Raw genomic sequence first — 26,660 nt, 5'->3', positions numbered from 1 at the left:
AAAATGCTTCATTTTAAACATCGGGAATGTGCTTTAATTTGAATATACTCCTTGAAAGATGCTTGATTTTCAACATAATCTGCTGTATCATCTACACAATCACTCATGTAAGACAAAAATCTTTGAATAGTTGAAACTTAACGATCTTGTCGTCACATTTGTTTGCATGTTTTGGTCGTGATTATTTAGTGCTTGCTAAGTTTGATGCCAGGAAACAACAACCAAATTACTCTGAACAGCTGGTAAAATAAACAAAGTGACAGTAAGCATTGATTGTTGCATGCTTAAAGGGATTCTACAGTCTGTTTTTCACAATCCCATTTATAGTAATTTAAATGTGGTCATAAAAGGCTTAAAGAGTTTGGAAATTTTTGGTTTAGGTACCTTGAAAGTGCTTGAAAAGTGCTGGAATGTGTGTGGAATGGAACCCTTTAAATGCAACCGGCAAATAATGCTAAACCCGACTGATCATCAGACAATTTAAGCAGCACCTGTTAGAAGTGACGCAGCTGTTTTATTGGCTGCTCTCACAGTCAGAAAGTGTCCTGCTGAATCTGTTTTGTACCCAAAGTTGAGTCTGGTTGTTGTGCTCCTGTAAGAGACAGTCCCCTTCCAGCCTCTGCTGCATTTCAACAAACCGTGAACTAACCGCAGGCGGCTTTTAAGACCTGGTAAAAGGCTTGTGGAAGTTACTGCTGAACAAGTTAAAAGGAAAGAAAGCTCAAATCTAAATGGCATGTGAATTGGTCTCCAGGGTTTTTTTTTTTTACTCTCGGATGTGGCCTGACTTGACAGTCTGCATTTAGTTTACTAATGGGATAACATGCTGTCCTGAAAAATGCTTTTAGCTTTGTAATTCCTGGTTTTTATCTGGGGAAGGATAAGATGGCAGCAAAACGGTGTAATAGTCTTCATATGGTCCTTTAGAAGTGACAAAATTAACATGGCTTTGTGTTGCTGTGGGATGAAAGTGCTGATCACAGTTCATCACCTTCATTTAATGGCACATAATGATAAATGTGCGTACTGCATGATCACAGGTTCTCGCCAGCAGCTCGAGATATCTGACAATGATGTAAAAGCTCAAATCCCGCTCTCATCTCTCAAGTTATTCTTTGGACGTTTCACATCCAGCGTCCTCAGGCTGACTCTCTGATGTGCTGACTGAGTCAAACCTCCACTTCAGGCTGAACATACGTAGCTTGTATATCATTAAAGAAGAGAGTAACTGACGGAGGCTCCTCCAACTAAAATCCAGTTTTTAAATTAGTGTTAAGAGGTTCACAGACCAGGAAAGGGGTTAAAGGACGCATGCCTTCTCCATCAGCCACAACACACATCTCCACCCTCCCACACACAAGACTGACAGAGAAAGAAAAAGGTGGATGGTAAAGGACACAAGGGACTGACCGTTTTGGAAGGGGCTGCCATGGTCTCCATCTCCTCATGGGTCACCCATACATTGCCTGACGGCTACAAGGGGCAGAGCCCAAGAGACAGAGCAGCAGCGGCAGGGTTGGTAGTAGAGGTCCGGTAGGAGGGGCAAGCAGTGTTAAAGAAGAAGAGCAGCACCACTGTAAGCCAATAGTGTTATAGCATCACAGTCAGATCATGAACTGGCCCCCAAACCCGCCAGGGGTCAAAGGGCGTACTGAGAGGACAGAAACACAACACGGTACAACACAGAACGTTCAGTGTACGGTACGGACGACACACAGGACGGACAGCTGCCATGCACGTGAAGGAAGAGCAAACAAATTAGTACCATCAGCACCAACAGACACGTCAAGTTCTCCACCCTCTCCATCCGAAGTAAAGGCTCGGTTCACTCAAACCACAGCAAACATCTGTTAAAGCCATTTGATCATGCAGAGTGTTCTGGTTTTATCTCAGGCTGCAGTTAATTACTGTCATTATTGATTCATCTGTTTGCTCAACTAATCAAATCGATTTGTTTACAGAATTTCAGCAAATACTGAATCAATTTCTCAGAGTCAAACCCAATTTGCCGTCATAAAAGACAATCAATCAATCAATCAATCAGTAAAAAAAGCAGAATTTAAAAAATTACTTTAACTACAAATTGATTATTAAATTAATTGCTTCCTACATCTGTCTTTGAGATTCTTGCCGCCATCCTTATTCCATTCAGGTGAATGGAAGTCAATGGAATTTTGTTTGTGATGCTTTTATAAATTAAAAAAATAAGGAAAAAATCACGAAGCAACATGTCTTTCCAGAACTCTGGATCCTCCACAGAACGTGCTGTGAGTCGTTTTAATGGAGACCATTTCTCCAGTAGGAACTAGTGAAGTAGTTCTAGAGGAAACTATTCATAGCTGACCATGTCTTATTCGGCTGGAGGCAGAAATCTCAGCACAGACGACTCCAGAACTATCTGCATGACTACAAAACCACTGAAGGTAACAAACTATGTTTTTGGATTTGTGTGGAGTGATGAATCGCTGTAGCTGCAGGTCAAGCTGTCATGACCCAGATGAGGACAATCCAATAGGGTTTTTCCACGGTCTGCTTTAACTGCGCCGTGCCAGGCTACGCCGTGACGTTTCCTCCTCCTTAGCTGTGTCTGTGCTGGAGACTGAGGAGGGAGCTCTTCTCTGTATTCAGCTCTCAGGATTTCTATAGCTTCTAACCTGAATCTCTGTGGTTTGGAGTTTAGTTACACACCTGTGTCCAAGTTACTGCTGCTGCTTCACATTAAAAGCTTCCCACTGACTTTTATTGTGAAGAAGTCAGAGGAAGTGATCATCAAGTTGGCAGAGCCTAATTAGTGGTGCTATTCTTCAGTAAAACAGGACTAATCAAGTAGAGATGGTCATATTTTGTACTATTTGTACTGTTTAGGATGTTCCCTGTGTGGCGTGGTGGGGCTACCTGCTATGGAGAAACCTTATAAGGCTCAGGCAGTTAAATGCACTGGACTCCTAACAGTGGACCACTCCTTCATTGCATGTTTTAGGGGGGGCCAGTTGTAATAGCAGCAGTAAAATGACCCATTCTGCCCCCTCTCTCAATTTTCTGCTCGATATATACGTCCCGCCATATTTACAGGGTCAATTAACCCCCTCTGTCGAGTGAGCAGGGGGTTTTACGTTTGACAACAGGCGGAGCGCCCGTCACAGCTGGGGGAGTTTGTGATGGGTTGCATGGAGTTGCATGTGCTGTAATGAAAGTTTCATGAGGTGTGGAAGTGGAGCTAAGTGGTGGATGGGAGGGTGAAGTAAACGGGGGGAGCATAAAAGAGTACTGATAGTGTTATTTTACAACAGGAGGAGACAGAATAAGTGCAAGAGCTCAGGAGTTATGACTGCTGCATGCATAGACAGTACTGTGTAGAGACTTAAAAACACAAACTATGAATATTCTCAGCTGGGTTTATATAACAGCCACGACTTCTCGTTCCGCTTTGTTTGTGCACCTTCAGTATGAAGCACATTAGTTTTTGCTCTGCAGTGTGAGCAGCCACTATCATTAAAGAACAGCAGAGTCCTTAGAGGCTGTATGCAATTACCATGACAACAGGGAGCGATGAAAGCGACTGTGGCGTGGAGTAACTGCAGAGCTAAGTTGCTGGACACACCGGAGCGGTGTTACACAAACTGGGTCGCCACGGTGATACTCACTTACCACAAAGACAGGAGGGTTTAAACGGGCGAGGCGGAAATCGCTGACAGATGTGCTGGGTGTGATTGCAACGACCAACCGCCAACACACGTGTCACCCCGTGTGTGCGTGTAAGCCGAGAGGACGTTCAGTCATACAGACGTTTGTCAGAGCTGCTCTGGAGGCAGAAATGGACTATTTTTAACCAGTAACTGTGGATCAATAAGCAGGTCAGGTGTAACACGTGCTGCTGCTTTCAGCTGGGGGGAAGATCGTGCATGTGTTTAATCTTTTACATGTTTGGAAATGAGAGGATCGATGCTGCTCTCATTCATGTCTGTGCAGAATGAGGCTGCAGACCAGCAGCCTGTTAGCTTAGCATAAAGACTCTTTAATTGACACATTAATAACCACCCATGATTTGTCATTTTTCCCCTTTGGCTTTAATTAGTGAAATTTGCAATGCTAATTTTCTGACATAACCAGGCTAACTGTTCCCCCTGTTTTCAGTCTTTATGCTAAGCTAAGCTAACAGGCTACAGGCAGGCCACTCCAGCTTCATACTGAATGGACATCTAATTTTCAGCAAGGAAGCAAAAAAGTACATATGTTTCAAGTATTCAAATTGTTTCCTAGTTCCCTTGTTTCCATTTCTGCTCTGTAATCACCTCCTCCCCCTGATCAGCTCTGTCTGGAGGGTTTGTGCGACTGAAACTCTGCGTCCGTGTTCCCGTGTTTACTGTACAACTCACGGTTCTGGAGGTGGGCGGGGCGGAGGGGCTGGTGAGGGAGACCATTTCCTGGATGGCCAGGCGAAGCTTGAGCCGGTGCAGAGGGTTACTGATCCCGATCTCCCTCTGGATCTCGGTGTCAGACAGGGCCGACATGATGGCGCCGCTCTTCACGTTGGCGCGACACGCCGCCACGTACCAGGCCGGCATTCCCAACCACAGCTTTGCCACACAGAGAGGGGGAGACAAAGGAGGGGGGATGTTGAGTTTGGGCATTGAAAATAGAGCCAGATCGTTCTTGGCTTTTTACTAAAAATCTGGTCGTCCCTTTCTTAGACGTGATTTAATCTATGTAATTCTGTATTTACTGTGTCGTGGAACAATTTGATTTATTTCACCAAAATATGAGTTTCAGGAGAGAACGACATGCAGCATTAGCACAAAATGCTCGTAACAGCAGCACATAATAATTATCAGCAAGTATCAGCCCCAATAATCCCGCCTGACTTCATCAATAACTGGAACATTATGGTCTGGGATGCTGTCATGGATTGGCTGAAGGCTGTAGGTCATGTGCTGAACATTAGGGGGCAGTAGTGTTTCTGTAGTTTGGCTTTTTCCTTCTGTGTATTTCAGAGTGTTCAGCCAGTCTAAAAATATCCGTCAGAGGAACTGAGTGAGTGATTCACTGCAGTGATTCATCAGAAATTGTGAAAGTATTATTTTGCTTTATGATAAATTCTTCTTGCTGTTAAAATATTAAAACAATAAAGTTTAATACATTTACTCATAATGGATCCAAGCAAACAATATCAAAATTGCAATTGTTGTGTGTTAAATAGCTGATTTCATCAAGTCAGAGATGTTTTATGCTGAATGTCTTCACATTCATGCAAACATTAAGGAAAATGGGATGAAGTTTACTTTGAATTCTAAACAATATCCTGCAGGTTATTTAAAGACAAATCAAAAGGAAGCTTCTGAGCAGGGAAAGTAAATCCCCCCCCCCCCCCCCCCCCGGGTCTTTACATGCACCTGAAGGACTTTACAGTTTAGTTTATTTACTCCATAAAATCACCTGTTCGACAATCAAACTCACCTCCAGCCAGGCGACAACTGTGGGACCGTCCCATTGGGCGAAAGGTAAACCCTTTCTCCTGGCCTCCTCCAATAGCTCGTGTCTGAGGGGGCGGGGACAGAGGACACCTGGCATGAGCACATGTGCTTGTACATCATAGTAAACACACATTTTCTCACACCGCACACTCTCACATCCTCGCTCCTGTTTTTCACAAAGCCCTGCAGTACCAGTGTGTGTTCACGAGAGCAAAGCACTCATACACATTTTATCTCGCCAGAGTGTTGAAAAGGGCAGCGTTTTATCATTTATCTCTCTCTCACACACACACACACACACACACACACTAACATTTGTCCCTGTCATACACCTGCAGTATTTCTAAATCTAAATCTCAACAACTTGATATATTTTAATGACAGCTGATGGAAGTTAAGGCTGACTGCAAAGAAACAAATTGTTTTTTTTAAGTGGATAGCGCCACCACGTGGTCATTTTGATGCACTTTTTTTCCGCCACTGCTGCAAATGTCATTAAATCTTCACCGATTTCTGACCTTGAAACACAGTTCATAAAACAATCTCACCTCAAGGCCCAATCAGATTAAATCTAAGCAAATCGTAACGTGCATCCAAGCAGATTAAATCTCCTCACGAAGACTGTGTAATGTGGTCAAAAGCTCCAGAACAGCTAATATTGTAAATGGACCTTGAGGTGAAGTTGTTATGCAGCTGCGCTACAGCAACATAACAACTTTAAACTGTAATATTCCTAAACTGTGTTAAATTAACAAGGGATTATCTGTGTATTTTAATACACAATCTGAGTAAATATTTGATTAAAATAACACATTTAGAGGATTTAGCGTCTTGGTGAAGGTATTGAATGTGCTCTCTGACTGCAAACACAGCAGCACACTCATACACCTGGAGGGCACCGTGCTACAGCAGCAGCTCAGTGAGGCTGGACCCCTCACCGCTAATCTAAGCACAACTGCCCGACTCATCCCTGTTCAGCGTCTCGAGAGTCGATTCTGCTGAGAGAGATTTTCTCTCGCGCTGCATTGTATTTATAAAAGGAACTTTTTCTTCACATTTTCTGGGCTGTGCTCCATGTTTTTGCCTTTTTTTTTTTCAGGCAGGTGTTAAAGTGTAACCTAAGAGGGCTGAGCGGCGATTTGCGGCGGTGCACATTTACTCAGATGCAAATCGCACTTTATCGACAAAGACCGGCGAATAGATGCTCTTGGCTTGTCGTGCACGGAGCTATTTGTACTCTGCCGAATCCTCCCACACTCGGCGAGACACAGAACTCATAACCAGCCTAAAAATGCCGGACAACCGGGACCAAGGAACACACTCGTACTCACGCCCACACACCAAAAACAATGCACTTCTTATTCTATTTAGTGAACACATTTCATAACAAAAACTCTGAATCAACAATGCATTCCCTGAGTATGTTGTCAAAGAACTTGACAAATGGAAAGAGTGGGCTTAGTAATAAACATGATACATGTAGCACTCTCAGCGTTGAAGGCCTCAGTACAGTGAAAGGGCACTTAAACACAGCATACATGGCATACAGAAGCCTACAGGGACAGAGGAAATGTGTTGATCCAAACACAACCAGGTACATTCACTGTCTCATCTATCCAGCACATGGGGAGGTAGCCCATGTTTTATGTTCAGGTCAGGTCTAATGCATGGAGAAATACATCCACTGAACATAGCTGGGGAAAGGGAAGTAAGGAAACAGTTATGACAAATAATACAAACAAAAAGAACAGTTGACAGTCCCATAACCAGGAGTTGCAGCTGGTTATTCTCACACAAATAGATAGAGACACATATAAGGAGAGGAAGACATTCCGGGTGTAATAATTGGGCCCCGGTTTTAGCGGCGGCACATTCTCTGTCCAGCCATGGATGCAGCTGCCATTGAACTGTAAAAAGGGGGGAAGAAACGTCTTCAGATGGTAAATGAAAAAAAAGAAAGAAAGAACGCAATGGCGTCATTAACAGCCATGAAGGATAGAGAGATAAACAGATAAGAGGCGTCGGCTGTGGCACTGGTCTTTCGGGAGAGGACGGATGGGCGGACAGACAGCAGAGATGGCAGACAGGGCAATATGGCTGAGACAATGGTCATATCCAGGAGGTCAGTTATACATCCTCACAACTTACCCGCTTTGTTAGAGTCAGAGGATGATGAGAGGGAGAGGAAGGGTAAGAGAGGAGAGAGCCAGAGAGCAAAGAAGAGAGAGAGAGTGACGGGGAGACAAAAGTACACAAAATGTTAATGAGTTAATAGGCAATTAAACGATACGGCTCTAAACAAAAACACACACGCACGCATATCTCACAATGGAGGACATTCGTTTACAGGAGCATCTGTAGACCAGTCAAAAAAAAAAAAAAAAAGTCATCTTCTACAATGCAGTCCTGAGCAACATCTCGTGCAGCAGAGGAAATGAGAAATGCACTGAAACACAGCAAGACCCCCTCCACGGCCTTACATTCAAATGCTCAGTTACATTCAGATACTTAAAAAAACACACACACACGCGCGCACACACCAACAATGAGACCACAGCGGTATTGATCGATCAAGATGCTGAAATGGAAAAAGTAGTGCAGGCAGCTGAATGGCATGCAGTGCGGAGGAGGCGCCAAGATGCAAGGTGGTGGTGTGGCCTTAATCCCGGACACCGCTATGAAGAAGTCAGTGCAGTGGAGGAGAGAACAACACGTTTGTCAACATACAACGAGCGATACTCGCTATCGACCGACTACATGGGAGGCAAAGTTAATCGTCATGACAACTCAATGTGCACTTCGAGCAAATGACATTCATCATTTGGCACTGGGGCATGGCAATGCACACACACACGCGCACGCACACACATTCTGCAACACTCCTGCTGAAAGATTTGATTTGAGTGGGGGCCAACACACCCCCCCGGTTTGACCATGGGTGTAATCTATGGGGGGTGTGTGTTAGGAAAAGCACACCTAGAGCGTCCAAATTGACAAAGTGGCTTTGTGAGATTAATTGTTTTTTCAGCCTGGATCAATAGTCTGACTTTGGCTCTGTGTCTGAATACAGTGAGGCTGATCTCGGACTGATCCAGCTTCTGCTTTCTATCGATCCTGTCCTCGGCGTGGCTTATGGTGTTACATACGGCGAGGCCGTGCTTTCGCGGGGGGAGAGAGCTAACAGTAAACACAGGAGGCAGAGGTTAACGCCTCTGAAAGGGCTAAAAACACACAGCTGCATGACTTCCCAGCACAGTGCTTCTCCTAAACATGACCAGGAACTAAACGTGGTCATCATACGAAATTTAACTGTCAGCTGCGTGTGAGAAGACCCGACTAAGGGTTTGGATGTTGGGTGTAGTTTCTGTTTCATGGCCTCTAGTGATGTGGATCTTTGGGCGAAGCTTACTTCTTTTTCAACCTGCGGTCCTTCTCAGCCTGAGTTCCCAGCTTGCCCACCCCCATGTCCTGGCCCGCCATGTCTGGGTCCATCATGGTTGCTGAGGCGAGAGGAAGAACACAGGACGTCAGTGAATACAGCCTGAAACTGATACTGTACGATATGAAGTAAATAAATACTGAAATGAAAAGTGCTGTATTTGCCTCTGATACACAATTTAATATGTATTTGTTTTTAGGATTTATCTAAAGTCGTGTTAAGGTGACTTCCACATGTTTGAAAAAGGTGATAATTATAGAATATAACAGTCATAACCTATTTTGTACAATATTCAACAATATTCATCCGATGCTTTAATTTGAAATTCATAATAAGACACAGCAGTTTGTTATATGATCAAACTGCTGTGTTGCTTTGCAGATTCGTCAGGTCATTATGGTCTCGTTAAAAAATTAGATGTAATTCAGCCACAGCTGATTTGATGGATGTGATGCATTAAGTTTCTCTGATTGGGCTGCATCTGATGAGGTTTTTCAGCTGAGCGGAGGAGCATCTGGTTTGCAGAAACATGTTCTCGCTCGCAACACACGACAGAAGAATAACACTGTCAAAGTCATTCTGTGTGTAATTACAAAGCGTTTTTTGCTTCTCATAAACCACTCCATGTCAGTTTAGTCTATACTGACTTCTATTGTGCAGAGATGGTGTCGTTTAACGTGCAAATGTCAGGTGACGTAGCATAAAAAGCAGCTTAGCTTAACCCAAACCAGAATCTTTTCTTAAACCTAACCAAGTGATTTTGGTGCCTAAACCTCATTAAACCTCGGCTGTTTCACGATGTTCTTTTCTGCACGTGCAAAACTCATAAAACGTGCCATCTCCTTTCACTGGAAGTGTATGGAGACACATGAAAACCTTAAAATGCACAGATATAACACAGGAAACGCTACTAGTGGAGCGCTACTATACGACATCCCATGATATCATATTGTCTTACTATGCATTAATAGCAGGAACAACATCCTGAGAAGAACCCATTCTACCCTATCAACACAGATTTGGGTAAATCTAAAATCTCTTTCAGTTAAATGACCTAAAATATCAGCACATTGCAGTTTTTGGCTGTTCTGGAACACGTTCCCGGTGCTCACCTTGCGGATCTACCATGACATGTCTGTGTGCCAGATGCGCCAACCGGCCCTTCTCCTTCTTGCCGAAAAGCCGACCGATGGAGGACTTGATGCCCTTCTTCTTCGGCTGTTTGTGGAGGGAGTCCTGGCTGCTGGCCACGCTGCTCAGCGCGCTGGCCTCGGCCTCCAGAGAGGCCACGATCCTGAGGGCGCGAGCACGCACAGAAAACACGTCTCAGGTGCATGTCGAGTTCATGAGATGATTTCTCATTGGACTACATGCATGAATGATTCTTGATAATGCATTCATACCTTTCAAAGAATTGTCATCTGGTGTATATTTAATTGCTTTCTTTGTTCTGCTTTTAAAGAAATATGTTCTTCTTTGCAGTATCCTTGACGTTTTTGCTGCCAATTACCAAAGGCTCATCTAATACTGTTGCTACTGCCTGTGCGGCAAAAAAAATATTCATGGAAAAACTGCAGCTAAATTGGAAGCTTCCATGTGGGCAGTAAACCATCTCATTCTCATCCAAAGCAAAATAAAATAGGCACGGCTAAAGATGACTGCGCCACCTGAAAACCATCAAGCTAAAAATTTAGCAGGAGTTTTTGCATCCAGCTGTTGGTGCAGCTGAACCCTACCCTCGTGCGTCATTGTGTGAGGAGGCTGGCAGTGTGTGTGTCATTCGGACAGTGCGCGGCGTCGGAGGGGGGGACGTCTCGCACTTGATGGTGGCCTTGTCCTCGCGGCCGTCCTCATCCACCGCCGCTATCTGAGGGCCGAGGGCAAAGAACGGGGCGTTAGACGTGACCCTCAAACCACCTTTTAATCCAGGGTGTCATTATGGTGGTTCAGTAACATCACATTCAGGATCTGGTGATGCTGCGTGTACCTTTCTCCTGTGTTTCCTCAGGTCACTGGGCTGTCGGGCAGAGAAAAGACAATTGTCAACGTGTTAAAGCCTGGATGAAAACAGGCTATTGGCTCATTCATATAAATATCATACAGATGCTCACGAGCCCAATAACAGATCATCCATTCACGGATCGATACAGAGGGACAAAGAAGGATTGGTAAACAACTCATTTGCACGATCAATACAGTCTTATTCCTTTACAGGCCTCTGGGAAGAGGACACACTGCATCCTCTTGTTCTGGTGCATTATGGTGGCATATACGAGTATTTTTAGAGGTATTTCTTCTTTGACGGGCACATCTGGAGAGTTCCAGCCTCGGGTCGAGGAACCGAGCTGTAAGACGTACACTGTCTATTCTGGGAGGAACTGTAAGCCATCCGTCCCTTTGACATCTGGGCTGCCTGATGACAGCTGACGGAGCGAGACAGCTTCTGTCACGACTTTCTCCGCACGCTAATTTAATGCAGCGAGTCTTCAAAAATTAATGCCTTCTGCAGTTATACGGTTTAACTTGCAGAGCTACGCTAAAAAAAACAACCTCGACAGAGCAGCTGCTTTTGCTTCCTTTTTTCTTTAACACTTTTTACTACTGATTGAAACAACCCACTCTGTGCATAAGCTGCTGTGGACATATGGTACCCTTTGCACAAGGGAGCGAGACATATTTTACACACAATGCATCTCTGTGTGCTTACAAAAGTGGTACAATCTCTAAAAATACATCTTAAATCCATGAAAGTACACTGAGGCTTACTCTAATCAAATGCTGCTGTGTGACACGAGCACACTGAATCTCTGAAAGGAATTTCCGGCCGTCAGTAACGGCGCTGGAGGCCGGAACCAGAGAGCCTCGCAGAAATCCACGTCACATGTCACACGAGCTGCTGCTCTTGTGATGGTCATCAGTGTGATATATCAGACGGCACTTGAACCTGGTCACGTGTCTCGATAGCGTGTTCTGGCCTCACGAAAGCAACCAATGTGCTGGACGTGATTGGAAAGGTCACAATATAGAACGGAAACAGCGGTTGTTGTGAGCAGTTTTATCCGACATGAGACGTTTGGTGTGATGAACAGATGTTCATCTCAAGTGTTTGAACACTGGTCGAGCTGATTATGATGTTAAAAGTTAATTAATAACTAAATGTCTGGATTAGGGTTCACACGTCACTATTATAAAAGTTAAATAAGTAAAAAACTTGTGATTTAAACTGTTTTGGCACTATGTGTTGTATTTTTTTAATAAAATGTATTGACGTATGTGAAAAATTTAGGGTCAAATCAAAATTATTCTTACACAATTGATCTGATTTTGATAAATCTCGGATTATACATATTGTTACTTCACTGTGACAGTAGCGTCCACTCGATGTCAGTGCAATTAAATAAATTGAGGCTCACTTACAAACCACAAAATGTCTACTTTAATGCATTTTCTGTGGTGGCTGATGAGGGCAAACGTGCTGCAAAACCAAAAACTATTTCTATCAGGGGAAACACGCTGCAGCTGATTCAAAAAGCCATCTGAAAATCAAAACAATGGAAACGTGCTGCGAATGAAAATGTGCTGCAGAAAGCAAAAACAAATGCATAAAAGCAACCACGGAGCAAACAGAGAAACGATGCCGTGTCTTCCACTGTGTTGTCTGGAACTGCAGCGTTTTTCTCTTGCAGTTGTTTTTGCAGTTTGTGTATTGTAGACTTAGCATCTTTTCTGTATTTGCAGTGTTTTTGCTTTTAATGCATTTGTTTTGGCTTTCTGCAGCACGTTTTTCTCATTCGCAGCACGCTTCCGTTGTTGGATTGGTTTTGGATGTCCCTACGTGTTTTTGAATTTGCATCATGTCCGAAGCTGCAACACGTTTCTCCTCATGGGAATGATGTCGATCCAATTTTGGACAAAAAAAAAATCCAGTCTGTGTGCAAACCCTGATTCCATAAACAGGAAACAAACAGAAACTGACCAGCGTCATCACCCCCATGCGCTCCATATCGCGGGCGGGGCTTCGAGGGTCGAGTTTGGGGGTGGAGTGTCCGCTGGGTGGGGAGGAAGAGGCCAAGGAGGAGGCGGTGGCTGAGGCGGTGATGGAGGCTCCGTGGTGGTGCATTCGAGCCAGGTTGAGGCCCTCGAGGCTGACGCTGGCCACCCGGTTTTCAATCTCCTCCGCCCGCAGCTCCGTCGACTCCTTCTCCTCCTGGATCAGCCTTCAGGAGAGGAGGACACAAGAGGAAAAGGTCTTCGTCTCGTATGATCGTGAAGGTTTTGCAGCATAGAGCTAAATAAAACCTCTTTTACTTGCAGGCAAGCATGATATCAGTATCACAGCTCCAGAGCTGAGCCTTATCTGTGGAGGTCTCTGGAGGTGGATTTCAGGAGATTTCCCTAACAAATTCCGCTAAATGCCTACAGTATAAGGCAAACTAATTAAAGCCAATAGTGAGGCGATAAAAAGGCTAAAAGTCAGGTCATTAGCTTTAACATAGCCAGGGTCTAACTTTGTAATTAGCCGAGAGATCGACTCCCTGGATTCATGATCACTATCTGGCATCAGATTTGAATTAACGCCTCGTGGAAGAAACGTGGCTCTGCGTCTACTGATGGGGATGTAAATTAGGAAAGACCAAAAGGCATGTTAAGAGCCCTTGAAATAAAGAACCAAGTTAAGTTGCGCCTGGGGTTATGAATACTTATCAGCACCAGATAATTACAGCATTAACAAGTAAGAGGAAGATCACATTCCCCGAAACACCGAGCGCATACAGGAGTGCGAGCGCTTGACAACCGATAGCTTAGCATGAGCGCGACAGAGTCTTGCGTGGCAGCTTAGTCCGAAGCTGTTTTTTCACATATCTGGGGGAAGACATATTGATAACATAATGGGCAGGTGGATTATCCTGCACACATGATTGGTTGATTCTTCTGCTTCTGTTCCCATGAATATAAGATGTTCTCACCTGGGTGTGTTATTTAATATTGCTTAAAGGGTCGGGGTAGAAACAGGGCAAAGTTAGGTCACATTCCTTAAAAGCAGTGGAGACAGTTCTAACAACACGCTATCGCCCCAAAGTCTGAGACGTTTCAGTAAAATCTACAAAAAACGGCTCAGCTTTCTGGGACATGACCTTAAAAACATGTTAACCGGATCCGAAGTAAAAACGATTCCGAGCACGATAAATAAAGCGAGCGAATCAATACGTCTGGCAATCTGGCCTTTTCTATGAAATGAATACTGCGGCGAGCGTCAGGTACCGGATCTCCTTGTTGATGGCATCCAGCTGCTCCTGCAGCATCATGGCCAGAGTCTGAGCGTCGGAGTGGCCGCCGGGCGACAGAAGGTCCATGGAGCTAAACAGCGTCTCCCTGTCGTCGTCGTCGATGTCCGACATCTCCGTGTCGCTCTCGAAGTGGTGGCCTCCCAGAACCCCGAGCTGCTGTGAGCGCCATTCGTGCTCCCCCAGCGATTTCGCCTGCACAGGAAGATAACGGCAGACTGTGAATACCAGACCAAACTTTTAAGTTCTAATTTAGCACATTTAAAAGCATTTGGGGAATAAGAGGCCTCCTCAGGGAACTGGAAACCTTCTCTTTACATAATCAAAGTGTTTTCTGTCACGAATCCTTGTAGAAGAGCATGAAACTTTTTGTTTAATGCACCAAACCCAACTAACTGAATGTCTTGTTAATCACATCAGTGAGCAAAAATATGGGCAAGAGACAAACACGATGAAAACACATTTAATTATACTCCATGTTACTGTAGCTGTGCCCTGACAGCACACATCATTATCCTCTAAAATAACTTACAGTGCCTTACTTTGTCTGGACATTTCAATTTTATTCACCATTTGCTCTTGGAACAATATATTTGCTGGACAGTACACTAACATTTAAATGCTGGACAGAAATAATGCTATCCTGAGAGAGGCTAGCCTGGACTTTTTCCTCCCTCCATCAAAGCATGAGAACATTTTGAGAGCCTAAGCCTGAGATCACCTTTTAAACCTGCCTTTAAACTCTCCCCATGTTACTCTCAACACTGTTATTTAGTTAAAAGTGCCATAAAGCACTCTGATTGAGGCATTCTCAAGGGAACAAAAACACAAGATGTTAATCTGATTTGAGCATCCTTTCCAAAGGTTAATGATATTATCTTATTAGAGACTTTTAGCAGCCTCACAGTTCTCAGGAAGATTTCTACTCTAATTTCTAACCTTCAAACTCTGAGAAAAACAGCAAACAAGGAGAGAACGAGCAGTTCCTTCACTTTTACTATAAGACACAGGCTGAGACTGAACACTCTGCGGCTCACCTTGGTTTCACGCAGACCCATTCGACCTCTCCTTGGCCGGCGGATGACCTTGGCTGAGCGGTAGTGGTCCGACTGGGTTTCAGCCAGAGATCCCAACGAGAATCGGAGCTCGGCCGACGTGTCCAGATGAGACCTGAGGAAGAGCTTTTATCAGTCACGCTACACCTTCCTGGCGTGCGCCTACATTAAAACATCTTCTGGGGCTGTGCCCGAGCCGTGAAGCAGACTACAAAAGATGACACACAACGAAAACGTTATGGTAATGTTCACAGTTATGCAGACGGTGAAACCTTGTGTTTGGGTGCCGAAAGCGTAGCTAATAGTCACGGTGATGTGGCGTAAAGTGTACTCCTTGAAGGATCAGGGCTCGTTATGCATGCCTCTGTGGCTCCAAATGGTTTGTCTATGGAGAATATTATGTCTGCTACTGTCAACACATCAGCACTGTAATATTAGCGCTTCATGCAGCATGAAAGGGAAGCTGAAAACATCCAGTAATAGACACAGAGAATTCAGCGATAGCAGTGTTTCTAACAATAGTGCAGAGCGAAATGTTTCAGTGACAGATGAAATAACAGGACTGCTACTGGAGAGAGGATATCCATATTCCTGCATTTCAGTTGCTTCCTGTTACATGCACAACCCTCAGTTAGATCGGTTATACCGACGGTATTTTTATTAAATCTCTGCTGGAAGATGCTACGACAGTTAAGCTTCCTTAGGGCATCGTGTTTTGTCCCTGAGTCGACCGCTGGACAATGAACGGTCTCTGAATACTGACCACTGTTTGCACGTGGGCCCATCTTGGTTTCATGCAGTTGCTTAATTATCCGCGAACTCCAGAACTGCATTGAACTGAATCTCACTTTTGTTTGGGCCTATTTCTGAGAAGCACCAGGCTGGCGAGCTTCATCATGAGAAGAGGCAAAAAGGTTGCAGCCAGGTGCTAATACACCTAAACTCCTCCCCTGAAAGCAATTGACCAATTAGAGCTTAGCAACTGTTACTAAGCATTTTGGATTTCTTCACACAAAAATGATTCTCAGCATTTACAGAGTTTGAAGGGTGTAATTTTCTCTCCCAAAACATTCAACTGTGTGTTTATTTGCACTAACGTAAGCTTTGAGCGTTAGCATGCCAGGCTAACTAGCTTCCTACCTACAGTAGTTAGCCATTGCAGACTTACAGGTTACAGGCTAAGTAAAAAAAAAAAAAAAAATAGCACATTGTTGTATTTACCTGCTCTATCTGGGTTTAAGGCAACGTTAGCGACTCTTTCCTGTTTTAGACTGGTTTTTGGGGACATTAACAGTCCAGCAACCCAAGCTAACTTTACCTGAGTTAGCTGTTAGCTTGTCAACAATTATAATTCCTTTCTTATCAGACTCATAACACCAGGGCTAACTCGCTCTGCGCTGCAGTTTAAGAATAACATGGGCACTTTATTTAGTATCACATCCTCTACGTCAACTGGTGAAGCCGACTCTTTGCCTGAGACATGTAGCTTTAGCCACAGTATTTAGCCCTCAAGCGTATATTTAAAACCCCTTTTGCAAAATTTTCTTTTTAAATTGAGTCAGCTTGAATCCAACTCATGGCGCTAATGTTACCTTAATTAGCTAGCTAGCTACAGCTACTGCCTAATGCCAGCAACAGTTGTCATTTCAGACGTCAGAATCAGCACTTGCTCGAAAAGAGAAGCTAGTTTTTGTTGACCTCTGTGTGACCATTAAAAAAAAATCAAAATAAAGTGTTTGCAGTTGTAAATCTGGTGCTGTTATTGTAAACTGCAGCTGTATCGCAACAGAACAGAAAGCTTTACAGGCAAATCAACACTATCCAAGGGTGGCCGAGCTTAGCAGAGGGTCAAAGGTCAGTGGAGATTTTCAGGCTCCAGTGGTCTAAATTCATACGAGTCAAACCTTAAATCACCTACCGTGACAGGGTGGGTTCTGTGAGGGAGCCTGCCCTCAATCTGAACTGGTCCAGCTCTGATCTCAGCTTCTCAATCTCCTCCGCCAGCTGTGTCTGGACGAAACAGTTGGACAAGATGTGACGACAGGACAGAGTCATACTCTAGTGTCTCTACATGCTGCTTATGAAATTCATCTCATTATCCTGCCCATGTGGGAAGCTGATGAATATTCAGCTGCAGAGGTTAATAAACACTAAAATGAATGCCAAAAACCAATCTCATTATTTCTGTATTAAAAACTACTTTAATAAGTCATCACTTCTTGATCTCCGCAACCTACTTTCTCTTGGATTGACTCTTCGTACTGTTTCCTGTAACCTTCAGAGTCTTGGATTAACAGATTCTGCAAAGAGAAGAAAAAAAAAGTCAGGTGATAGAAATCCATCTCCTGCTGACGCTGCATTGGACAGAAGTGATATTGACAGGTTTCCGTCGGCATGGCAGCCGTCTTTAACCTTCTCTTCTAGAGCTGCCATTCTCTCCTTCAGGTGGAGCTGAAGACGCTCGTTGGACTCCGTGAGGAGTCTGTCCACCGTGTCCGAGAGTCGCTTGTTGTGCTCCTCGTTCATTTTTTCCCTCTGTCGAGCCTGGAGGGGTGAAGCAGAGCTGAATTTCAAAGCCATATCTACGGACTTGACAAAAAGTGGCCACAACGCCTTTAAAATGTTTGATCAAAAGCTGCTGGTTACTTTAAAGCAGTGGTTTCCATCGTTTTTAGCAAAGCAAAGCAGCGTCTACCTCTTTGGGCGTCCTGACTCCAAGGTGCTGCTTTAAAAAGACAGTATTATGGAAACAAGACCCTCACATGGGTGATCCGCCCCTTTAGGAGGCTGATGGTCCTGAGTCTGTGAGCAGGAGATTGTTCCGGTCCCATTTTCTTTCTTTCTTCCAAATGTTCTCTCACTAAAATGTCATTTTTAGACAAATCAGGAGAAAATTAACCTTGTTCGAGACCTGACTGCTCAGACTGGAGCATATTTAAGCTAGCAAAAAAAAGAAAAGGATGGCAAAATAAGGCACAAATGTTCAATTTGTACTGTATCTAGTGCTTTATGGTTTTGTCTATCAATATAGTGTCAAAACACCCAATGGGGCTCGGGGAGAGGTGACCACTTAGGGACAGGAAGTGAACCATCTCATACCATTGGTGCAGCTTGTAAAGCTTATCTTGTTGTTATAGAGCATCTTAGGTGCTGCTGAAGCATAAAGCTGCTACTTTCTATTTTCGCACAAGCCCTTCTGAGCTGCCTTTCAGTGTGAACTGGAAGAAGCAATTTCATTTTTCCAGTTCTGAGGTTATAACTATACTTTCATACAGTTAGAAAATACCGCAAAAATGTGACTCCGAGGATGCTTGTGCGATCTAAAGTAGTACATAATTGCATCATGTGTGAGCATTTTACAAACCAGAGCGTGTGAAACACTGGTTTGGTCAAGTGTCACGGGTGATACATCAGACGACGTGTCATCAGCCACAGTCGCCTCAAGCTGTCGCGCTCATGCAGGAGTGGCCGCCTGGTTAACGTTGCCTGGCAAAACGCCTCCGCGCTGACTCACCCGTAGCAGCTCCTGGTTCTTCTCCTCCAGCTGGCATTCCAAGTGCCTCATTCGCTCCTCGATGCTCCCGTGACGCTCTTCCGCCTACAGACGGATCACAGCACAGACAGGACAAAAGAGGGCACGATGATCTGCCGCTGATCTGTTCCACAGCCTAACGGGCAACAGAGAAAAGCAGTGGCGACGACACAAGCCAAAGCCTCTATCCCAAACTCAAAGATGGATGTCTACCGTTTGAAAGCAGAACTGCAGAGAGAGCTGGCTCAAACAAAGAGTGACAAGGAGAAAGATGGAGGCCACCAAAGGACAGAATGAAAGAGGAAGAGAGCTCCTCCAGCACTGCCAAGTATGAGCTCCAGCCAGAAGTGCCATGCAGCTGTCCCATGGTGGTAGAACAGCCAGAGCAGAATCCCAGTAAACACGCTCGCCACAAAACACTAATAAGATAAATGAATGAAATCTGCTCTCTACAGGAGTTGGCAGTAGCTGCGATGCCCTTTGGGACTACCTTCCTAAGAATGGAGTTCATGTCTTGGAGTTTAGCTTCCATAACAAAGTGATAATCATCGGGGGAGGAAGAGGAGCTGGAGTCAGACTATGTGGCCGAGGAAGAGGAGAGGGACATGTTGAAACGTCATGACATGACACCACGTGCACACTTACACATAGGTATAGAACAATCTGGTGAGCAGGGCATCTGTGGGAATGTACAGCAGTATGTGTGTTCGTGTGTGTGCTCCTACCTTGGTGAGGGCCGCTATCCTCTGGGCCAGTTCAGCCTCCACCTCCGGCAGCGTCTCCGCCTTCCTCATGGTCTGCTGGAGCTTCTGCTCGGCAAGCTCCAGCCTCTCCTGCAGCTGCCTGTTCTTCTCCTCCATCTGTGCACACAAACATCAGCAGGTAGCTGTTCAGAAGATTTACTGGGAGTTAAATAATAATGATGGCAGGGATGAACAAGTAAAGGCCAACAGTGCCATTCGCTGTTCGATGTTAAGCTCTTTTCAATGAAACTGGGGGGACTATAAATAAAGCAGATCAAGGATTTCTCAAAAAGAAAACATTTAAGATGATGAATTAAAAGCAGCCAGAGACTTGGTGCTCAGTGTGCAGAGAGTTGATGATTATACTCTGATTTTTCGAATATAAATATTGGCATTGGCCCAAAAAATCCTGCATCAGTCAGGCGTTGCAAGAAATGAACGACCTGATTAGCTGTGTTGTGTTAGAAAATGGTGCACACAGCAATAGATATCAATTAAACAGCAAATTTGGATGCCACTGTCAATGAAACCTCTCACAGAAAGCTTGAATTCCTACTTAGTGACAAGTTTTTGTCACTTTTCCAGTGCGAACACCTAAAACCGACTCAGAACTAGCGTTCAGTGTGGAGGTGGGGTCCACCAGCATTTGAGCTAATGCTGGGCTTTTACTGTGAAACATCTGCAGGAAGTGTGGAGTTTTATCCACGGGATTGACTGCTTTCAGTACTTCAGTTCACAGTGAGTGAACATAACTTAAGGATAGTTTACAGTACGTTTTGTGCCCCTTTATCCTGGCTTACAGTATAATATCAGAAATAGTCTGTGAATGTGAATCTCTTCCCTTTTTTCCCTTTGAATGTCAGCAGAGCATCATCGCCTGGTAGAAAATAGAATCACAGATATCCGTCTTTAGTAGGAGGACTGGCTACTGAAGGCTCTGGCAACGCGCCTCGGCCCTCCTTCAAAATAGCACCACAACAGAGTCAGAATAGCAGCGGCTCTGCACTTGCCAAGAGTGACAGTGGCAACTTTTACTCAGCAGATACCGGTAATTGCCCTGATTAGGCATTCAGATACAGCACTCGGCGTTATAAAGATGGAAATCAAACCCGGCAATCGGCGAAGCTGCCACCAAGTGACTTGTAAGTCCATGTTGCGTGTTGAGGCTTTTCTCGCCGCCTTGCTTGGGGCTCTGATCAGTTTTAAGACTCTTTTTTTGGGGGCCGGGTTGGCAGCCTTTGCCATCAGCGACAGATGCTCTGCTCCCCAAAGCACCGGGCCTGGCAGCTCGACACGCAATAATTAGACTGGAGTGGGCCAGGGCTGTGTCGTATTGTGTGTGTCAGTGATATTTTCTGTCTTTACCCGTGTCGCCATCCCATTGGTGTCTGAGATGACACTGGGGGAGCGTGACAGCGTGTTTTTGTTTGTGATATCCTCCCTAGGTGCCCTTCCATCCATCTCTTGAGCCTTTTTGCTCCCATCATCCCTCTGTGCCGACGGCCAAGCCCACATCCTGAACAACTCGTCTTCAGACACCAGCGGCCAGATCCCGGGGTTCGGCTTCCGGCACAACAGCAGGTAAACGCACTACACCGCCAGTGAGGGAGTGCGTTTGTGTGTGGCAGCAGCAGCTCTAACCCACAGGCTTTAAAGGGGGCATTTCTGCACATCCTGAGGGGGTTTCTGGCTGCATTTGTTTTGTGGTCTTGGCTGTGTACGAGCCAAAAGGGGAAAACTTGACTCCGAAATCAAATGCTAAATAAAATGGCTGAAGATTGGTACCATGTCTGTATGGTATGGTGCAGCCAGTTAGCCTAGGTTAGCATAACGACTGGAAAAAAGATGCTAAAAGGCTAAAAAGAGCTAGCCTGTCAGAACTATTTCTTCTGGGAGTGGACACCAGCCAATCAGGAAGTTGCTGCTCCCAGCTGTAAAATGGCAAATTGTAGTTTTTACAGTTTGCAGGGGTTAATTAATGAAATAATCTGTTTCTTAGTGATCTTTAGAGGTGCTGTTATGCAGATTTTGTTGCCTTTGGAGAGAGCCAGGCTAGGCTAGTTGTTTCCCCCTTCTTCCGGTCTTTGTGCTAAGCTAAGCTAAATCGCTGTTGGCTGTAGCCTTGTAACTGCATATGAGAGTGATATCAATCTTGTAAATAAGCATATTTCCAATGTCTATTGCAGAGTCATCGCTTGGTGCCTGAGCAACTTTCTCTGCAGCAAAGCCAAGGGGTGTCTCATGGTGTCTGTGCGCGCCTGTGATTACTTCTGCTAATATTAGTGTGCCATTCTTTCCATCCTTCCAGAGCTCAGCTGGTGCTTAAGCCTGTACTCATGAAAATGTCACTCAATCTTCTATGGCCTGGCAATTTATGTAATTGGCTGCAATGAATCACGAGGAATCATCAAAAGGAGAATAAATCTGTACCATCGTTTGATCATATTGTACAGCATTGCATCAGTTGTGAGGATGACTTCCAGCCATGGGCATCTGCTCGAAGTAAACATTTAAGTAAAACCATCAAAATTCCTTCCCCAGTGGTAATTTCCTCTGACATTATTTGACACAATGTCAAGAGGTTTTCTCATTGCCAAAACCTCTGTGGATCAGCTCTAAGGGCTCTGTTAGCTGACAGAACTATCTATCCTGCACAACCAGCTGCATGCTTGTTTGATTCTTATCTGAATCCAGTTCTTCTGCAGCTATGAATGGTCCGTCTCAGCAGCCACCTGGACCTACAGACCCACAGCTCAATCTGCCTAAAAACGAACATGAAAGCATTCACAGCAAACGAAACTGGAAAACACAAAGCGTCAGCAGTCACTCTGAATTCACAAGCACTCCCTGGACCGTACAGACCTGTCTGAGGAACGCCTCCTTATTGGCCAGCTCGTTCTCCAGTTTGTCATTGATGTCGTGCACCGAGGTGGACTCTCGCTGGGCACTCAGGTAGCGTTTTTCCAGCGTTACGATCCGTTCCTCCATGTCTTCCTTCTGACACATGGCCTGCAGGCAGACACACACACAGAGTCAATAAAGATGAGCGCTTTCTTATATCTATTTGGGAAATGTCTTCTTCACTGATGAGTACTTTGAAGAAGTCTTAAATTTAATCTTTTTTTGGTCAGAACTTGCCGTAAAAATCTTCTGCAGCTGTAACTTTGGTTTATATAAACTCACAGAAGTATTTTTGCAAACATTAATTTTGCAATTTAATTATCTGCACAGGCCTGATTTAGATGGTGCCATAATTTCATTACAAAACATCATTATACAAGCGGTAATTAAAGCAGAAACTTCTAAAACAACTGTGCAAAATGTTCTCATCACAGTGAGCACGAAATATGAGTGTAAGGCAGCTGCACGTAATTAGTACAAAACCTAAAATGTTATTTGTCTCTGCCAGACTGATAATATATGCAGACTTGGAAGGAATTTAATAGAAGGTATTTCTTGGCGATATGGACAACCGAAGCCAACAGAAGAGCTATACAACCAGCACAGTTTCAAGGTGGCCCAGGATTAGAACATTATGATGTCACAGTGAAGGTGACCTTTGACCTTTTGGATAGAAAACGTCTTAACTTCATCACTTTATCCTGTGAGACATTTATGTGATTTTTTTTGTCATAATTAGCGTATGAATTCTTGAGTTATGGCCAAAAATGTGTTGTGTTGTCACACCACAATCTTTCAAATTTGAGGAAATTTCCACGAGGAGCTCCTGAGATGTCACATTCATGATAATGGGACGGCTGGAGGGACAGACGACCTGAAGACATAATGCCTCCAGCTACAACATGTCCAGAAGCCCTCACACAGTTACTAATCTGGAAATGCAAACACGAAGCGGAGCTGCAAGGTGACAAACCTTCCTCATCAGATTAGCTCCATATATGACGTGAGCACAGTATAATCTACAGGAGAAACAAGTCAAATCCCAAATAAGACCAAAGATGGAGCTTCATAAAGTACAAACGCGGCTGTGATCTGGTATCTCACGCTGCCGCCATGAAGCAAGGTTTCCCCCCTCATGACGGCAACATTATCTCTGAGAGTTAATTTCCTGCATGGAGAATTGCTGCAGACACAAACCCTGTTCGAGCCCATGCGGCTTCACAAACCACGCAGAAAATAGAAGTCACATGGAGCGCTGGATAAACTGCGGCGCTCAGAGGAGGCAGCGCAGGGTAATAACGCGGGGTCGGTCCGATAAGACCGCGTTTGCCAGACCACAATCACTGCCTCTGCCTGCATCGTTAGCAATCAATAGCAATTTCAGTTGAGGGCTGTGGGGGGGATCAGCTTATATTCATATGCGGCCCACTTCACAGCCACTCACCTCACACACACATATACTGAATAGGTTTATGATTGGGCTCTTAATTGCCAATTTATGGCACAAACATTCTCATTTCTCCAGGAAAGTGGCATTTAACTGGCTGGTGTTTGTGTTTTACATGTCGACACTCCAGCATGAAACGGTGTTTAAGGAACAAACTGCGGCGGATGCAGAAACAGCTGCTTGTTTTTATTGAAGTCTATTGGATTCACCTGAGTGTGATTGAGGAAGGCATGTTCATAGCATAGCAGTGTGCCCTGAACTGTGTGTGCATGTGTGTGTGTGTATGGCAGATACATGCAGCCACACAGAGGGGGGAGCGTGTCAGGGTATATGCTAATAGAAGCTTTTTTTAGCCCGCTGCTAGCTTTCTTTGATGTCTCTCTCGCGATATGGATGTTATTCCCTTGCAAATGTGCATGAGCGTGCCGTAACCTCTTTGATGTCCCTCTGGTACTTGTTGTTCATCTCCTCTGACTTGATGAGGTCCTTGCGGGCGGTCTCCAGCTCCTGCTCCACCTCGGAGACCCGGGAGGACAGGGAGGACATGCGCTCCTTCATCTGGGCCAGCTCGTAGTTCTGCTTCTCCAGCAGGTCCTGCAGCTCCACCACCTGGCTCGCCTCGTGGGCCGACTCCAGGGAGCCGTTGGACAGGCGCTGGGGGAGAAATGAGCAAAGAAGGGATAGCAACATTAGCTTCAGTTTGACAACAGAATGAAACTTCACATCTCGTCCTAAAGGAAAGTGATGGACAACTTTACTGATGAAGCTATGGTGCGTTAGCTCATCTTAGCATAAATACTGGAAACTGGGGGAAGCAGCTTGCCTGCCAGCACCTCTAATGCTAATGTTTTATCCTTAGACAAAAAGTGAAAACCATGTTATGGTTTATGGTGTTTATGAGCCTGACTATTTCCTGGAGTATTTGTACAGATTAAACAAATGAGATTAGCCTATGACATGCTAGTTAGCAAGCTTTAGAGCTGCTGGAGAGCAGATTTTGCTACCTTTGGACATAGCCAAGCTAGCCGTTTTTATGCTTAACTAGGCTAACTAGCTGCTGGACGCATCTTAATAACTGCTATGCAGACATGAGTGGTATCAATCTTCTCAGCTAACTATCAGCAAGAGGGTGAATTAACACATTTCCAAAAATATCAAACTATTCATTTATAGGACATGGGAGCAGATTATCTAGAGGAAGCAAAATCTTATCGATTATATCAAAATCAAAGGCGATTACGCAGCCACCATGTGTTATACTGTATAATCCAGAGGAATTAGTCCTTGTGTCCTCAGTTACGAGCTTTATTTTGGTATTAATTACTAAGTGATCTCTGACATTTTACAAGAAAAGCAGCTCCAGAGTTTTGATTTGTTTGGCTGTCTAAAATTAATGGATTTGTACATGTTGGTCGCTGCTGTTTCGTCTCCAGTTTGGCTGGGCGCCATTTGGTTTAGGACACTTTGAGCACATGAACAAATAAACAGTTTTAAATGTTTCACACCACTTTCTTATAAAGATTTCTCTTTTTAAAACATCTTTTAACCAGATGGGTACTGAAGGGAAAAATAATTGGCAGCGTCCAATTACAGAAATCTGCCTAAATAATACATAAACATAGAAACATAAGCAAGATTGAAAATGAACCAGACGAAAAACTATCTTCTGATTTCCTGTCATGCTCTGACTTCCTGTGGTGCATTGAAGCGATCCTTGAGAAATCAGACCCGCTCCCACTTCTGATACCATCTCTTCTTACGAGAGTCCCACACTCTGGGTCTCTAAGAAGCTGAAGCTCAGGTGCTCAAGGCTCCCTTCCTGCTTTCATTCTGGATGGTGACTGAGAATCACTCCAGACTCCATTGGAGAAATTGCTTTGACACTTGCATTAGTAATATGATTAGGCTTCGCTGAGTTCTCACTCTGTGCAGCTCCCCTGGTCTCTGCATGAGGTAGATTATCGAGGGGGGGGTGCCAGAGAGATCCAGCTCACACAGAGGTTAAGAGCCAAGAACGGCGGATCAGAAAACAACTTTATTACCACTGCTAAATAACTCACGGCGTCTGACAGCACTTGAAATAACAAGGCCGACTCTTTATGTTCAAATGTAATTTTTCTATCGCAGGTGGAAGTGAAGATTGAGGGAAAGTGATGTCTTTATTCACCGTCTCTCTGCCGTATCAGGCCCAGCTGCCCGTCCTCGGCCATCCATCTGTGAGGACAAACCTAATTGGGCCTCTCCGCCTGCTGCCTGTGATCAATGATTCACCCGAGCAGGGAACAAGACCCACTAAATCACACCACTGATTTTAATGCCGGCGCTCCTGCACTGGGTCGCTCTCATAAAACGGGCCGACTTTGAGGATTTAGCTCGACTTTACTGCCAAATGTCTGAACCGTCCCACGGACGATACATTATTCAACCGTGGCTCCCATTATTGTGCTCATTTCACATTGCGGTAACACCAGAACACCTGTTTTTTAAGATTGAGAAAGTTTCAGTGCTCCATTTTTCTTAATAACCTACAAGAGTTTAGATAAAGTTCCGGATCGCCATGAGGAGACACGTTTAGAGGGTCAGTTCACTCCTTGTCCAGCTGAGCAGAGCTTTGGCCCGGTTTGCCCTGGTTTTGAGACATCTGGACTTCAGACTACCTTCCAACAGATTTGTTAGATGGTAGAGATTTGTCAAATTTCCAGAGTAACAGGGACATTTTTTCTGTAAAGACATGATGCTTTTTAAAATGTAATTTGTCGTTTTTGTGAGGAGAGCTGCAACGATTAA

At 44.6% G+C, this 26,660-nt stretch overlaps 1 protein-coding gene across 1 annotated transcript in view; it reads right to left on the bottom strand.

Annotated features, from left to right (window-relative positions):
- Positions 1-26,660, bottom strand: part of ppfia2 (PTPRF interacting protein alpha 2) — a 150,059-nt gene that overhangs the window by 8,232 nt on the left and 115,167 nt on the right. The window contains exons 6-22 of the mRNA XM_041963937.1: positions 24,306-24,527; positions 22,388-22,534; positions 19,508-19,642; positions 18,765-18,848; positions 17,663-17,794; positions 17,488-17,550; positions 17,169-17,260; positions 15,233-15,365; positions 14,173-14,390; positions 12,887-13,127; positions 10,898-10,927; positions 10,647-10,777; positions 10,023-10,204; positions 8,881-8,971; positions 5,455-5,536; positions 4,377-4,577; positions 1,411-1,473 (exon numbers count right to left, since the gene is read on the bottom strand). Coding sequence (XP_041819871.1) covers positions 1,411-1,473; positions 4,377-4,577; positions 5,455-5,536; positions 8,881-8,971; positions 10,023-10,204; positions 10,647-10,777; positions 10,898-10,927; positions 12,887-13,127; positions 14,173-14,390; positions 15,233-15,365; positions 17,169-17,260; positions 17,488-17,550; positions 17,663-17,794; positions 18,765-18,848; positions 19,508-19,642; positions 22,388-22,534; positions 24,306-24,527 — 2,247 coding nt within the window. The remainder of the gene's footprint in view (positions 1-1,410; positions 1,474-4,376; positions 4,578-5,454; positions 5,537-8,880; positions 8,972-10,022; positions 10,205-10,646; positions 10,778-10,897; positions 10,928-12,886; positions 13,128-14,172; positions 14,391-15,232; positions 15,366-17,168; positions 17,261-17,487; positions 17,551-17,662; positions 17,795-18,764; positions 18,849-19,507; positions 19,643-22,387; positions 22,535-24,305; positions 24,528-26,660) is intronic.

The sequence above is a fragment of the Chelmon rostratus genome, chromosome 22, assembly GCF_017976325.1.
Source record: "Chelmon rostratus isolate fCheRos1 chromosome 22, fCheRos1.pri, whole genome shotgun sequence".
In the NCBI taxonomy this organism is placed as follows: domain Eukaryota; kingdom Metazoa; phylum Chordata; class Actinopteri; order Chaetodontiformes; family Chaetodontidae; genus Chelmon; species Chelmon rostratus.
The sequence above is the reverse complement of the archived record's forward strand: the minus strand, read 5'-3'. Positions and strand labels throughout refer to the sequence as shown.